Source organism: Oryctolagus cuniculus, chromosome 4 (genome assembly GCF_051225735.1).
Source record: "Oryctolagus cuniculus isolate XC-2025 breed Fujian yellow rabbit chromosome 4, ASM5122573v1, whole genome shotgun sequence".
Classification (NCBI taxonomy): Eukaryota; Metazoa; Chordata; class Mammalia; order Lagomorpha; family Leporidae; genus Oryctolagus; species Oryctolagus cuniculus.
In genome coordinates this window covers 132250063-132265152 of record NC_142870.1, presented here as the reverse complement: position 1 = coordinate 132265152, position 15090 = coordinate 132250063, and the positions used below count along the sequence as shown (strand labels likewise).

Here is a 15090-nt window from a genome sequence, read left to right as displayed (position 1 = left end):
GTGGAGGATGGCCCAAGTGCTTGGGCCCTGCACCCCATGGGAGACCAGGAGAAGCACCTCACTCCTGCCATCGGATCAGCGTGGTGCGCCGGCCGCAGCGCGCCGGCCTCGGCGGCTGTTGGAGAGTGAACCAACAGCAAAAGGAAGACCTTTCTCTCTGTCTCTCTCTCTGTCCACTCTGCCTGTCAAAAAAAATAAATAAATAAATAAATAAAAAGATTAGGCAGTAAAAAAGGCATTTCTAGACAAAACAAAGTAAGCCAAAATACAGCAAAGACTGATGTAAAATGAGTGGCCCAGTGAGGGCAATATGGTATGTAAAGGAAATAGACCATTTGGAACCAGTGGTCCCAACTATTTTCTTAATATATATAATAAAAAATATAATAATAACATAGTAATAAAAATAACTTGGTATTTTGCAATACGTGTATAATTTTAGTTTAATGGTTTTAGAGTGCCTTAAATAATTTTTTAAATGTCTTGGAGGATAAGTAAATATGCAAATGTAACATACACATGCATTACACCATAACTGATGTTATTTTATCCTTATCCGTTAGGAGCAATTTTGATGTATTCAGCTTTATCCAGCTTACAGAGTTTTGATTTTGACCTATTTAGCTGAGTATCAACTCGGATGTCTGATATGCTTCACTACCATACACTAAGCTAGAAAAACACTTTTTATTCAGTGAGTGAATAGGCTTAGCAGAATTAAACACATCAAGAAATAAGAGCGTTAGCAGTCTTCTGTGATCTTACAGTACATTCTGTTACTCTCCTGGAACTCTTCGTCATCTTCGTCGACTCCCTCTGGGTCAGAGCAGTAGGTCTTAATGTTGTCTCCTAAGTACCAGCTGAGATTCTCATCCACCACAGAAAACATCACCACAAATTCTTGATCAATATTTTTTTCTTTTTCTTTTTCCTTATCCAGAGAATCTGAAGTGAAAAATTATTTCAGTAGAAGTAAATTTCAACATATATTTTGGTTTATATTTTCAGATGAGTTATGAGAGTTTTTGAAATGTTTAGTATTTCCCCTCCTAAACCACAAATAGGGACCAGCCACTCCCTCCTGTTTTACAGATGTGGAACCACATAATGAATTTCGTGTGTAGTATCCTACACTTGGGAGACACTCGCATATCTGGGTGTCCACAGACCACATGACTGAAATGCTGTGTGGCCAGTGGGAAGATGTGTCAATGTCTTCCGGTGTGTATAACCACAAGCTGAAAACGTCTCTGCAGGTTATTAATTGTTGTTCATGTAAGCACTGTAATTCATGTGCTTTGAGCTATGTTGTCTTTCCCATGATGTCAGAAATAAATACTCCGATATTATATTTACCAATATGGTACAAATATCTACAAATCTGTCGCCATGGAGAGCCACTGCGAAGTCACATTTGACAAAGCTGTAATTCCCCAGACTACTGTTTGAAGCTGGATGTGGCAAGCTCATCCCCAAACGCAACGTATCCCATGCAGTTTAGCTTTGCTGCCATTTTCCCTGCGCAAAGACTGTTCCTGCCTTGCTCTTCCCTTCCTTTTTAATAGGCGCATCACCTCTCTACTTTATTCAATTTCAACAAGATGACTTCACCTGCATTAAAGAACTGGCTTACCCCTGGCTTATGGTCAAATCTTGTGAGCAATAATGAGAGAATGCACCTTTTTTACAGATTATTAAAGGTCCGATGAGTCCCGAGGCAATGTCTTTAGGAGCATCGATGTGGGAGTGGTAAATCCTCGTCACACAATTGCCATCTCCCTCACCAGGGCTTTGTTCTTCACTGGCATTTAGTATGTAAGTATACCGCTCTCCCGGAAGCACTTTGTCATCTGCTTTTTGAACAGCTGTGGTATTATCGGGGTAGATGGCCCCTGGAAAGGAACAAGCAGCAAAGTTACAGAGTGCATATATCTGAACTCAGTCAAGAAGATGGATCATTTGTGAATTCACTCAACAAACATTTATTCAGGCCATTAATTTGTCACCCTTGGGTGTGCAGTGATGGCCTTTGTGAACACAGGGAAATGAGAGGCTTATGGCTAAGGTGTCTAAAAACTTCATAGGTATTTTTATTTTTTATTTTTTATACTTGACTGAGGCTTTAAGAAGTAAGTGGTAATAGATAGGTCAGGAGCAGATTGAAAGAACAACTTTTAGCTGGGAGTCATGGAGTGGAAGTATGTCCAAAATGGCTATGCTCTTGATAATTTGAAACTTCTTACATGATATCAAATTTTTGCCTGGGAAATAATCATGGAAATGGAACATTTTGGGGGGCCGGTGCTGTGCCACAGCTGCTGTCCACAGTGCCAACATTCCACGTGGGTGCTGGCTCATGGCTCAGCTGCTCCACTTCTGATCCAGCTCCCTGTTAATGGCCTTGGAAAGCAGTGGAAGACAACCCAAGTCCTTGGGCTCCTGCACCCATGTGGGAGACCTGCATGAAGCTCCTGGCTCCTGGCTTTGGCCTGGCCCATCCTGGGCTATTGCAAGCATCTGGAAAGTGAACCAGCAGATGGAAGATGTCTCTCTCTTTCTCTCTCTCTGTAATTCTGACTTTCAAATATGTAAACAAATCTTTAAAAATTTTTTCATTCATAATTTTGTAAATTTCCAAATATATGCAAAAATCGAAGGAATAACATATACCCATGAACTCAGAACATTAATGATCAACTTATGGCCCATCTTACTTCATCTGTACCCCACTCACTCTTACTTCCAGTACTATTAAATTATTTTATTTCATTTTAAAATGTTTATTTATTTACTTGAGACCTCTCTCATCCACTGAGTCATTCCCCAAATGCCTGAAATAGTCAGGGGCCAAAGGTAGGAGCCAGGAACTCAATCCAGGTCTCTCAGTGAGTGGCAGGAACTTGAGTCATCACTTCTGCCCCCCACGGTTTGCACTGGCGGGAAGCTTGAATCAGGAGGGAAGCTTGAATCAGGAGTCATATCTGGAAATTAGACCTAGATACTCAGATGTTAGACACAAGTGTCCTAACTGGCAGCTTAATTGCTAGTCCAAAAGCCTGGCCTCCACTGAATTATTTTAAAGAAAATCCCAAACATTGTATTCCATTCATAAATACTTCAGTATGTATCTCTGAAAATAGAACTCTTCTTTTTTCCTTTTAACAGAACCACAACACTATTATCACACTTTAAAATGAATGCTAATTCCCTAATATATTATAAAATTATAAAAAAAAATGACAGCAGTTAGCCACTCATGCTTATAATGTGATTGATTTGCCCAAAGCAAAAACCTCAAGAGAGATACATTCGGGGCTGGTGCCATGGCATAGTGGGTAAAGCCACTGCCTGCAGTGCCAGCATCCCATATGGGCACTGGTTCAAGTTTCTGCTGCTCCACTTCCAATCCAGCTTCCTGCTAATGTGCCTAGAAAAGCAGTGAAAGATGGCCCAGGTCCTTGGACCCAGCACCCACGTGGAAGACCCAGAGGAAGCTCCAGTCTCCTGACTTCGGATCAGCCCAGTTCTGCCGTTGCGGACACTTGGGGAGTGAACCAGTGGAAGGAAGACCTCTCTCTCTCTCTCTCTCTCCCCACCTCTGCCTCTCTGTAACTCTGACATTCTAATAAATAAATAAGTCTTAAAAAAAGAGAGAAATCACTAACAGGATCTATCTGCTTAAAAAAAGAAGAGATACATTCAAAACATTCATGTTCTAAAACAATATCTCATTTTAAAAAGTTGCATAATTAATCAAAACTAGTTTTACATTCATTTCCAGGCTTGATCCTTATAACTTCAATGAAATATGTCATAACTCAAGTATTCTTGCTTGTGAAAGTAGCTGACATTTATTGAATTGTTACTGTATAATTTCATAGTCCCTATATTATCAATGGGGAAACTAAAGTGCTGAGAATTTAAGTAACTTCTCCAATATCATTCAACTGGTAAAAGGCAAAGCTGAGACTTGACTCAGACCTTGGCTTATTAATTTCAAAGTCTTTGTTTTCAACCATGACAGAATACCCATTAATTTCACTATCACCATCAAGCACAGGCACCAAACCTTTTCTTTATTCTTCTTGTACCACTTTTAAGACTTCTGAGTTCTACATTCAAATAACCCTTTTGGTCTGTTGTGCAGCAGATGTGACCTGGGGCCACCCCAGCCACATGTACCACTTGACCGATGTCTGAGACTACTCAGGCCACCTCAGCTGGGACGGAGTTCTCCCTGAGTAATGACTGCATTGTTGTCCCTTCTTGGCTTCGCTGCTTGCGTCCGTCCGTCTCTCTTGTTCCAGAGAAATGGCAGGAAAGGGGTTGGGTACTGAGGACGAAGCTCCAGCTCTTACTGACTGTCACCAACAAGTCTGCCTAGAAATCCCATCATATTCACACCTTACACGAACACACACAACCTGGATAAATAGTTACTAGGATGAACCAAAATAGCTGTTCTGCAGTTTAGAGCTAAAGATATAGTGACAGGTCTTTTCCTCCTGTCCGTGCAGCTGTCCCACGAGCTGAACTTACCTTCATGTTCCTTATAGTATGTTATTCCATGTGGATGAAAAGTATAGGGCCTAGAGGCAAAGTTTTTTAAATGTACATAAATTTTGTCTCCAATTTCAGCTTTGATAATAGGGCCTAAAAACCCTAGCCAGACTGGTTTTTCTATCGTTGTCGTAAAGGTGCCATCTGTGTACTGAAGATAAAGAGCCTTTTTGTAGATTCTTCCAATTCTATTTGGGCCATTTTGGAGATACTTATTGGAGTGTTCTCTGCAAATGGAAAGAAGACAGCTCTATCAGGAATCATGATTTCTGGTGACAACATTATAATTAAAGAGAAATAAATGACCACATTACGTTAACTGTTTGTCTGTGATAGGAAAGTCTTCAAAAACAAAGTGGAGAGTTGGAAGGTATCCCCTTAGCAGGTGTGTGGCAGAGAACCACCCATGAAGGTATCCTAAAAAATATGGTGCATCTTACCGGAGTATTTTCTCCAAGATTTCCAGGTGAAAATACAGAGACATTAAGGAATAGAATGCAAAAGTAAAATCAATTGCTAAGATAAAGCAATTAAGATATTTTGCACTATAGTGCACTCAGCTACTGCAAAAATTTAAATTTATAAGCAGTCAATCTGGATATATGAGGCTTCCAAGTGTATGTGTGTTTTCTTAAAGTAAAATTAAGCTAGATTAATTATATCAATTTAATGTATTTTAGCAGTCTTAAATCAAGGCTAAAGTTGATGCATGCAACATATGTGGGTTTTAAAATTACCTTTAGATTTAAATCTCCCCTGTGTTTTGTTAAAAGATTATTTACTTGAAAGGCAGAGAGAGAGAGACAGAGAGAGAGAGAGAGAGAGAGGAAATATCTTCCATCTACTAGTTCACTCCCCAAATGACCTCAATGGCTGGGGCTGGGCCAGGCTGAAACCAGCAGTTTTTCTGGGTCTCCCACTCAGGTGCAGGGGCCCAAGGACTTGGGCCATCTTCTACTGTTTTCCCAGGCCATAGCGGAGAGCGGATCAGAAGTGGAGCAGCTGGGACTCAAACTGGTGCCCATTTGGGATGCTGGCACTGCAGGCAGCAGCTTTCCCTGCCTTGCCACAGTGCCGACCCTCCTCCCCTGTGTTTTTAAGATTTCTCACTACTGTTAAAAAAAAAAAAAAAAAAAAGGGCCGGCGCCGCGGCTCACTGGGCTAATCCTCCACCTTGCGGCGCCGGCACACCGGTTCTAGTCCCGGTCGGGGCGCCGGATTCTGTCCCAGTTGCCCCTCTTCCAGTCCAGCTCTCTGCTGTGGCCAGGGAGTGCAGTGGAGGATGGCCCAGGTGCTTGGGCCCTGCACCCCATGGGAGACCAGGAAAAGCACCTGGCTCCTGGCTCCTGCCATCGGATCAGCGCGGTGCGCCGGCCGTGGCGGCCATTGGAGGGTGAACCAACGGCAAAGGAAGACCTTTCTCTCTGTCTCTCTCTCTCACTGTCCACTCTGCCTGTCAAAAAAAAAAATTTTTTTTTTCTCACTACTGTTGATTCTTAGCATTGAATGTTTATACTCTGGTTTCTGCTGATTAATAATTGCTTAAAACTTTGCTAAAGATATCCACAAAGACAATAGTAATCAATAAAACAAGAAAAAAAGGTGAGTTTTGAACTGATTCTTGAACTGAACTTTTGAACTGATTCTCGTTATTCACTTAAACTGAAGCTTCCAGATAGCCCAGTGGGATCTACTTTTAGGCAGTGCCATGCAGCCTTCTAGGGGAACCTGCTTGCATCCTGGGCTGCAGCAAGCCTCTCCCCATCAAGGTGTCTTCCACTGGAATAAAAGCTGCGCACCCTCAGGATGATGACCTTGGGCTTGTATTTGTTCGTGTGTATGTGTGGCTGTGTGTGTGTGTTGCCTGCTCTCATCTGAGCAATGTCTGACACCTTATCATTCTCCATTGAGTCCTTATGGGGCTGGGTAGCCACACTGAGGAACACTTTGTGGTGTTGCCCCAGCAATGAGCTCATCGGAAACAGTGAGACATATTTGTTCTTCATTTCTTCAAAACAAGAACTGCACCTCTCCAGGGGCTCAATGCTGCAGAATTTAAAAACCTAGGTTCTCAAAAGCCTCGGGCTGTGGCCCGATGTTTCTTAGGGTTTGACGTGCACAGGAGACTATTGAAGAAGCTTGTGCAATGCAGATTCCTGGGCCCAGCTCCACGGATCTGGGCCGGGGCTCAGATCGTAAGCCACGTGCTGGTGTGTCCTAATGCAAGCAGGCTGCCCTGGGGTCAAGGGTAACCTGAGGCAGGGCAGCTCTAAGGCTGAAGGTGAAGAGAGTTGCTCAGTTCCAGGCATGAGGATTCCCTGATACTGTGGTTCAGGAATGTGGACAGTGTGTCTCCAGGCCATCTGCTGGCAGCAGGCAGATCTCTGCAGGCAATGGCTGTGTAGATTAAATCTGAGCCCAGGGACCAGGGAAGCTCAGAGCAGTCCTAGTGATGGAGCTTGAGCTAAAGAACAGGTGTTGGAAATAACAGAGCCGCTGCCCCTTGGACTGACCCAGGGGCTTCTACCATGACCACCTCATAGTCATCACTATCTTCCTATGATGCCATTTTCCCCTGGGTTGTATGTACTCCAGCATTCCTGAAGGAGGCAGAATTGTTCTCTGAAAAAAGACCAAGTTGGGGCCAACGCCGCGGCTCACTAGGCTAATCCTCTGCCTTGCGGTGCCGGCACACTGGGTTCTAGTCCCGGTCCGGGCGCCGGATTCTGTCCCGGTTGCCCCTCTTCCAGGCCAGCTCTCTGCTGTGGCCCAGGAGTGCAGTGGAGGATGGCCTAGGTGCTTGGGCCCTGCACCCCATGGGAGACCAGGAGAATCACCTGGCTCCTGCCTTCGGATAAGCGCTGTGCGCCAGCCACAGCACGCCGGCCGCGGCGGCCATTGGAGGGTGAACCAATGGCAAAGGAAGACCTTTCTCTCTCTCTCTCTCTCTCTCACTGTCCACTCTGCCTGTCAAAAAACAAAAAACAAACAAACAAAAAAAGACCAAGTTGGTGTTTGCCTGCTCACCTCCCCATCCTAGTGGGAGGGCCAATCTGGAAGTTAGAAAAATCAAGTGACTTTTTTTTTTTTTTTTTGCACCTGATGAGAAGCAGCGAAACCAAGGGTGTGCCACATTTCTCGTATTTGCTCTCACCTTCTGGTTATGTATTACAGTTTCCTATTTTTTCAGGACAAAACAGAAAATAATTTGGGAAGATTCTGAGACACACCAAGAACATGGAAAACATGGAAAAAGCAGGACATTGGAGTGGACTCTGCCCCTAAGCCATGGCATTGGTGAGGATGGGAGGAATCTTAATACATATATGCTCTAGTATCAGCTAAAATAATTGACTAATTACTGAAGAAAGACCACCTGGATTAAGAGCAGAGATTTCCAGTCTGTTATGGAGCAGAGGCTCAACCAGATCACGGCATCAGCTGCGAAGTCTTCAAACCTGTGACTCCTCTGTGGGGCCCTCGAAAGAACCCTTGCCCAAGCATCTCCAAGGCTTGTCTAAGCTCCAGAGTTAGTTGCCTTCAGGGTCTGAACAACTCCTATTTCTAGGAGACTGGCCTGACATATTTGGAGATATTTTACTCTGTGATCTACCATGCCCTGTCGCTAACACATCTTACATAGGCCAATAAAACAGCAGCTTGAGAATTCCTAAGACTTCATTTAAATAAAATATGTATTTATGTTTTTTGAATGTGATGATACAGCATTTAGAAATACATCCTATCCCATTTCAATAAACTACAGCAGGCTTTGTGAAAATACTCTCATTGCATTGAAATTCCCCCGTATTAGTCATTTCCTAAACTAGGAGGAGCATTGCCTAGACTTTGAGACTCATCTTTTTCTACACCAAGATTTCGGGGGAGAGAGTGTGAAAATGACTTTACAATGATTGGAGCGGGCATTTGTCACAGTGGTTAAGACACCACTTGGGACAGAGGACCGCAGAGCACACTGGAGCGCCGGGTTTGAGTTCTGGCTCTGCTTCTGATTGCAGCTTCCTGCTAACGTGCAGCCTGGGAAGCAGTGATGAGGGCTCCAGCTCTTAAGTTCCCACCACCCGCATGGGAGACCTGGGTGGAGTTCTAGGCTCCCAGCTTTGGTCTGGCCCAGGCCTATCTGTTGTGGGCATTTGAGGAGTGAATCAGAAGATTTCCAGTTGTTTCAGTCTTTCTGCTTTTCAAATAACTAAAAAAAATGAATAAAAATTCAAAAAATACAACAATCTGAAGCTATAATATATCCAGGATTTCTCACACTTGGAATTCCTTTTATGTACATTGCAATCTGCAAACTGGTTTTTCTGTCTTGCATTTTATTGTGAAAAATTGTCTCAACCAAATAGGGAAATAGCTCATATCGTGTGATTTTTGGAAGGAGGTCTATTTGCTTGTGATCTGATTGCAGGGGAATATCAAAAGGTCATTATGGGGGGGGCAGCGCTGTGGCATAGCGGGTTAACGCCCTGGCCTGAAGCAACAGCATCCGATCCAGCTCTCTGCTGTGGCCTGGGAAGGCAGTAGAAGATGGCCCAAGACCTTGGGCCCCTGCACCCACATGGGAGACCCAGAGGAAGCTCCTGGCTCCTGGCTTTGGATTGGCGCAGCTCCAGCCGTTGTGGCCAATTGGAGAGTGAACCAATGGATGGAAGACCTCTCTCTCTTTCTCTCTCTCTGCCTCTCCTCTCTCTGTGTAACTCTGCTTTTCAAATAAATAACTAAATCTTAAAAAAAAGAAAAAAAGGTCATTATGGGATGTCTACTTAGTAATTTCAAGAGCACAGTTTTGGGACAAAGGGTCAGTTTCTGGAAACTTGCAGGAAGTTTGCCAGTCTGATATTTACTTACAAGAATCTGTTCTAGTTGTCCTTTGAACCAAACAAATAGTTCTTCCTGTTGCCAATTATAACAGGCTCCGTTTTGCTCCTCTTAGCAAAAATGTTTTCCTCCCAGTAATCACATTCCCTCTTTTTAGCTTCACCTCTGGTTTTAAAAAGCCAACACCTATCATTTCTGGTAGACTCAGATGGAAAAGAGAGTTTTTAATGGCAGAGGACTTAATTATTTTATGTTGCCTTAGTAAGAATAAAAATGCTGTCCCCTCCCATGAAGTCATGATTCACTCGAGCGGTCTTGGCTTATGTTTACATGTGGTTACTAAAGCTTGAGATTTGAGGGTGAAAAGTTTCTTAGATTTTTGACCTCATTAATCTAGACATTGTTTTTGTCGCTGTGTAACAAATGACCACACAGTGGCTTAAAAGCGTCTCCATTTTCAATTTGGTGGTTGTATGGGTCGGGAGTCTGGCACGGCATGACGGTGTGCTCCACTCAGAGCATCATGGTGTTGAAATCAAGAGGCGGTTGGGCTGATTGCTTGTCCAAGGCTCTGTGGAAAAACCCACTTCCTCGTTCATTCAGGCTATTGGCAGAATTCAGTTTACTGAGGTCGCAGGGTTGAAATCCCTGTTGTTTGCTGACTGTCAGTGGCCTCTCTCAGTTCCTTCAGGCCACTCCCAAGCTTTGTCAAGGGACCTGTTTCAGTCATCAGCAATGGGTGGAATCGCCTGCAGCTCTGACACCCTCAGCTGCCTGGAGCTTCTCCTAGGTTCCAAAGCGTAAAACCAGGGAGTGGGAACATCCTGTCCCCAGGGGCTGGCGCTTTGGGCATCTTTTGGAGGCCTCTTTAAAAACCCTGTCACCACAGGATGGAATCATAAGGAAAACAGGAAAGACATTGGCAGACGCTCAGCCTAGGTGTGCCTTTCACAGACGGAAGTGAATCGTAGGCTCTTGCTAGCTTCATTTCCCTGGAACGGCATGAGTACCTAACGTAATGGTCAACTTTCTTCCGACTGTTCTCAGGAGAGAGAGACCCAACACTGCAGATCTGGAAGCCTGTGCAGTGTTACAGCTGCTGAGTTAGACCCTTCGTACACAGTCTCCTGGATGATGTGTTCATCCCATGCCGTTATTGCTTACTTGGTAATCTTAGAGAATGAATTACTATCAGTGAATTTTCCAGAAAATTTTAGCTAATAATTGCATCTCTTTAAGAATCACTGAACATTTTTTTTTTTTTTTGACAGGCAGAGTGGACAGAGAGAGAGAGACAGAGAGAAAGGTCTTCCTTTGCTGTTGGTTTACCCCCAAAGTGGCCACTACAGCTGGCGTGTTGCGGCCGGCGCGCCGCGCTAATCCAAAGCCAGGAGCCAGGTGCTTCTCCTGGTCTCCCATGGGGTACAGGGCCCAAGCACTTGGGCCATCCTCCACTGCACTCCCTGGCCACAGCAGAGAGCTGGCCTGGAAGAGGGGCAATTGGGATAGAATCTGGCGCCCCGACCGGGACTAGAACCCGGTGTGCCAGCGCCGCAAGGCAGAGGATTAGCCTAGTGAGCCACAGTGCCAGCCAAGAATCACTGAACATTTTTAAAATCATTTTTGAAGGGTTGTTAAATAATTAATTGGGAGACTGTCATACTGAGATGCCTTCAGTACCTTGGGGGTCCTATACAAGCGAACCCAAACCCAATTTAAGCAAACAGTAGAATGAAACTTCAGCTTAACTAATCAGAAACCACGAACTAGACTCTAATTAGAAAGTTTAACAGTGATCGCCGCTTGACCTCTTACTGGAGACTTTCCACTTTATAATCTAATTTTTTTCTTACTCTTACTTCCACCAAACACCTTCTAGAAGGTTCCTTTCTTGAACCCCACTCACCAGTGAACTGCTTGTGGTCTGGTGCTACTTGATTTATAAATGGCTAACAGCTCACACAATCCTGTTAGAATTTTAATGTGCCTAAGTTTATCTTTCTTTTTTTAAATATTTATCTATGTATTTGAGAGGCAGTGTCTTGGACAGAGAGAGAGTCTTCCATTTGTTAGTTCACTCCCCAAATGACTGCAAGGGCTGGAGTTGGGCAGATCAGAAACCAGGAGCCAAGAGCTTCTTTGGGTCCCCCATGTGGGTGCAGGAGCCCAATCACTTGGGTCATCCTCTGCTGCTTTTCCAGGTACATTAGCAGGGAGCTGGATAGGAAGTGGAGCAGCCAGGCCTTGAACTGGTGCTCATATGGGATGCTGCACCACAAGTGAAGTCTTAACCCACTATGCTATAGCATTGACCACATAAGTTTATCTTTTAGCAGGGATAAAATGGACACTTTCAATGCAAATTTTTTCTCTAAAAATATTTTGTTTTCTTTCCTAACTTCTTAAACAGGGGACATGATATAATGGGGAAAAATTACTTTTTGAGTTCCATGAAGATGAACATTTATTGCATACTTAATGCATCCTGATTGCTCAAAATCATAACAATAATTTTATTAATGGGTGTAATTATCTTAGTTTGTTGCTTATTTCTTAGATCAGGATTTGAGATACTGTTTCTTCTTAGTCATTAGGGCTGCTTATAATGATATCTTCATTATATCAGTTGTTTCTTAAACCTACAATGATCTGGAAAACTAGGTAAAAAGGTTTATAAGAACTGTATGTTTGATAATTGTTTACAACCCTAGTCTCAACAGTAGTTTAGTTTTTTTTTTTCCTTTATACTATTTGTTGAACTCTTTACTTAGTGTAGGGTTAACCTTATGAGTGTATGAATATGGAATAAACTGAAAATAGATCATTGTAAAAATTAAAAGTGGAAATAAGAGAGGGAGGAGGAAGAAGAGTAGAGGCATGGGTGGGAGGGAGGGTAGGGTAGGAAGTATCACTATATTCCTGATTTTGTATATAGAAATACATGAAATTTGAATACCTTAAATAAAAAATTTTAAAAATAAGAAAGTCAACATGCTTGAGTGAGAACTCATGAGGTCAACTGTGAAAAGGTCTTATGATGATTCTCTTGTGCTTAAAGAATTTTCTCCTTACTTCCAGCTTCCTAGGGGTCACTGAACACAAAAAAAAGTAACCTGAAGATAACAGTATTACTATGTTTGTTATTAATTCAATAAATATTAAACTTATCAATATTAAGGACCCAGAGTATTCTATTGTGGGTACCAATTTATATATATATATATATATATTATTCTTATTTAAACACAAATAACAGGATCAGGAACTATCTCACATACTCTTTTTTTTAAAAAGCCTTTATTTAATGAATGTGAATTTTAGGAATATAATGGTTCTTCCCCCCATACCCACTCTCTCACCCCCACTCCTGTCCCATCTCCTACTCCCTCTACCATCCCATTCTTTATTAAGATTCATCTTTAATTTAACTTTATCATATACTCTTTATTATTGACTTATTGAAATGACAGATGAGGCACTGACCCAAGTAAATGGCAGGTGTGAGTACAATATAAGGAAGTTACTTTTCACCTCATCCTCTTCAAAGTCAGTATTATCAGCTCTGAGAACAAACTGCCCCTAAAAGCCTGAAAAGCTTTCAAGAGAAATTCTCACTATCTGAGGAGTGTCCGGACAGAGCTATTAGACCAACAGGTCAATTTGACTTTGTGATGTGCACGTAAGTTCTACTTCATCTTAGCCCTCTGGAGTAACCTTGTGCAATCTCTTGTTTTTTTTCATAAATTCCTTATCTATTCCCAGAAATGTCCTCCTTAAAATTAATCAGTAGCCTTTTCGGCACACTCTGTTGTAACCAATTATGTCCTAAAAAAATTGATCTGTAACCTGTGAGAAAGACACCCTCATTGACCTAAAACCCATCTTTTTCAGTCAGGCCAATGTATGTTTACTGTATATTCATGAATGAAAATTTACTGTCATGGAATTTCTAAAATGGGACGACTTTGGAATGCTTCCCAAGTCTCATGAAAAGTCACTGGGCTTGTATCTCCCAGACCTAGGTCACTCGTATTCCGCTCTGAATAAACCCTTACATTTACCTTTTAACAGAGGCTGTTTATTTTCATCCATAGCATTAATATCAGAGAGGTAAACTCTTTTCCTAACCTTTAATGTATCTGACTTTTTCCTTAAAAAACATGCGTAATTTACATTATATTTAACAAGGAAAGTACTGAATTCATACATAATAATCCTTCTGGTGAAGCTGTAAAACATACATCATATTCCAAAGAAGAGAATACTGTCTCAAAACTTTGCTAGAAAAAAGCCAATGTCAAGTTAATTTTTACCTTTATGTCATAAATTTTCCTTACTATGCATTACTAAATTAATAACAATAATTATTATTATCAACTATGTATTACTTTTATATTGTGAGGAATTTCAACCATACATAAAATTTAAAAGAATAATATATACCCATCAACGAGAGTCAGTATTTATAAAATTGGAATATTTACATAGCTGTGTTTTAAAGGTACAGTCTTAGCAGCTGATAGTCATTGAACTCATTGTTAAAATACATTTGTTAATGTAGTGACTGCTGTTTCTTTTTTTTTTTTTTTTTTTTTTTTTTTTTTTTTTTTTTTTTTTTTTTTTTTTTTTTTTGACAGGCAGAGTGGACAGTGAGAGAGAGACAGAGAGAGAAAGGTCTTCCTTTGCCGCTGGTTCACCCTCCAATGGCCGCCGCTGCAGCCGGCGCACCGCGCTGATCCTGGCAGGAGCCAGGAGCCAGGTGCTTTTCCTGGTCTCCCATGGGGTGCAGGGCCCAAGCACCTGGGCCATCCTCCACTGCACTCCCTGGCCATAGCAGAGAGCTGGCCTGGAAGAGGGGCAACCGGGACAGAATCCGGCGCCCCAACCGGGACTAGAACCCGGTGTGCCGGCGCCGCAAGGTGGAGGATTAGCCTATTGAGCCACGGCGCCGGCTTAATGACTGCTGTTTCTAAAACCAAATTTCCATTTGGCAGTAAATGTTTAATGAACATTTTTATAAGTGATGATCCCAATGTAGATAAACTTCCATAATAAAAATCCTGAAGGACAACTATGTTTTTGGGTTTTTATAGTGAATATTGCTTGAAATAAGGAGCTTTCAACTGAAGCATGAAAATATTTAAGTTATATGGAGTTTGGGGGCCATCGTAATCAGTGACATTTCTGTGCATATTTGATGCTCTCCAAGCACTGTGCTAAGAGTTTTACTGCAACCAATCTTTAAGCAAACCTATAAAGTAAGCTAATTATCCACATTTGACAGATTAGCACTCCGAAGTGATGAAAGATTAGCTCAATTATGTCCAGAGGCATCCAACAAATATTAGGCAGAATCATATTTATACAAGTTATACTTTATTTCTATGAATGATATTTTGAAGGATTAAAAAAATATTGTATCCTCACCATGAATAAGCAGTCAATGGTGTAATAGGCAGGCATAGCATTTTACATAGTCACTAGTCATTGCTTAAAGAACCTCTGCATAAACAAACACAAAGAGAATGCTGATGGGAGAGGCAGTGAGACCAGAAGGAGCAGCCTCTCAAATGATAAGCACCCCAGGACAGAGGGGAGACTGGGTAAAGTGTCTGTACTTTCAACTCCACGTTTTGCAGTTTCTACATAAAACAAATCAAATAATTATTTCACTTTATTGGCTTTATTTTT

The 15090-nt window shown here is 42.1% G+C and overlaps 1 protein-coding gene across 8 annotated transcripts in view; it reads right to left on the bottom strand.

The window, feature by feature from the left end:
• The window catches only part of CP (ceruloplasmin), a 74350-nt gene that overhangs the window by 59026 nt on the left and 234 nt on the right, over positions 1–15090 (bottom strand). For all 8 annotated transcript variants that reach the window (XM_089332184.1, XM_017346829.4, XM_070072678.2 and 5 more), the window contains exons 2-4: positions 4540–4787; positions 1680–1892; positions 766–945 (exon numbers count right to left, since the gene is read on the bottom strand). In XM_089332184.1, coding sequence (XP_089188310.1) covers positions 766–945; positions 1680–1892; positions 4540–4787 — 641 coding nt within the window. The remainder of the gene's footprint in view (positions 1–765; positions 946–1679; positions 1893–4539; positions 4788–15090) is intronic.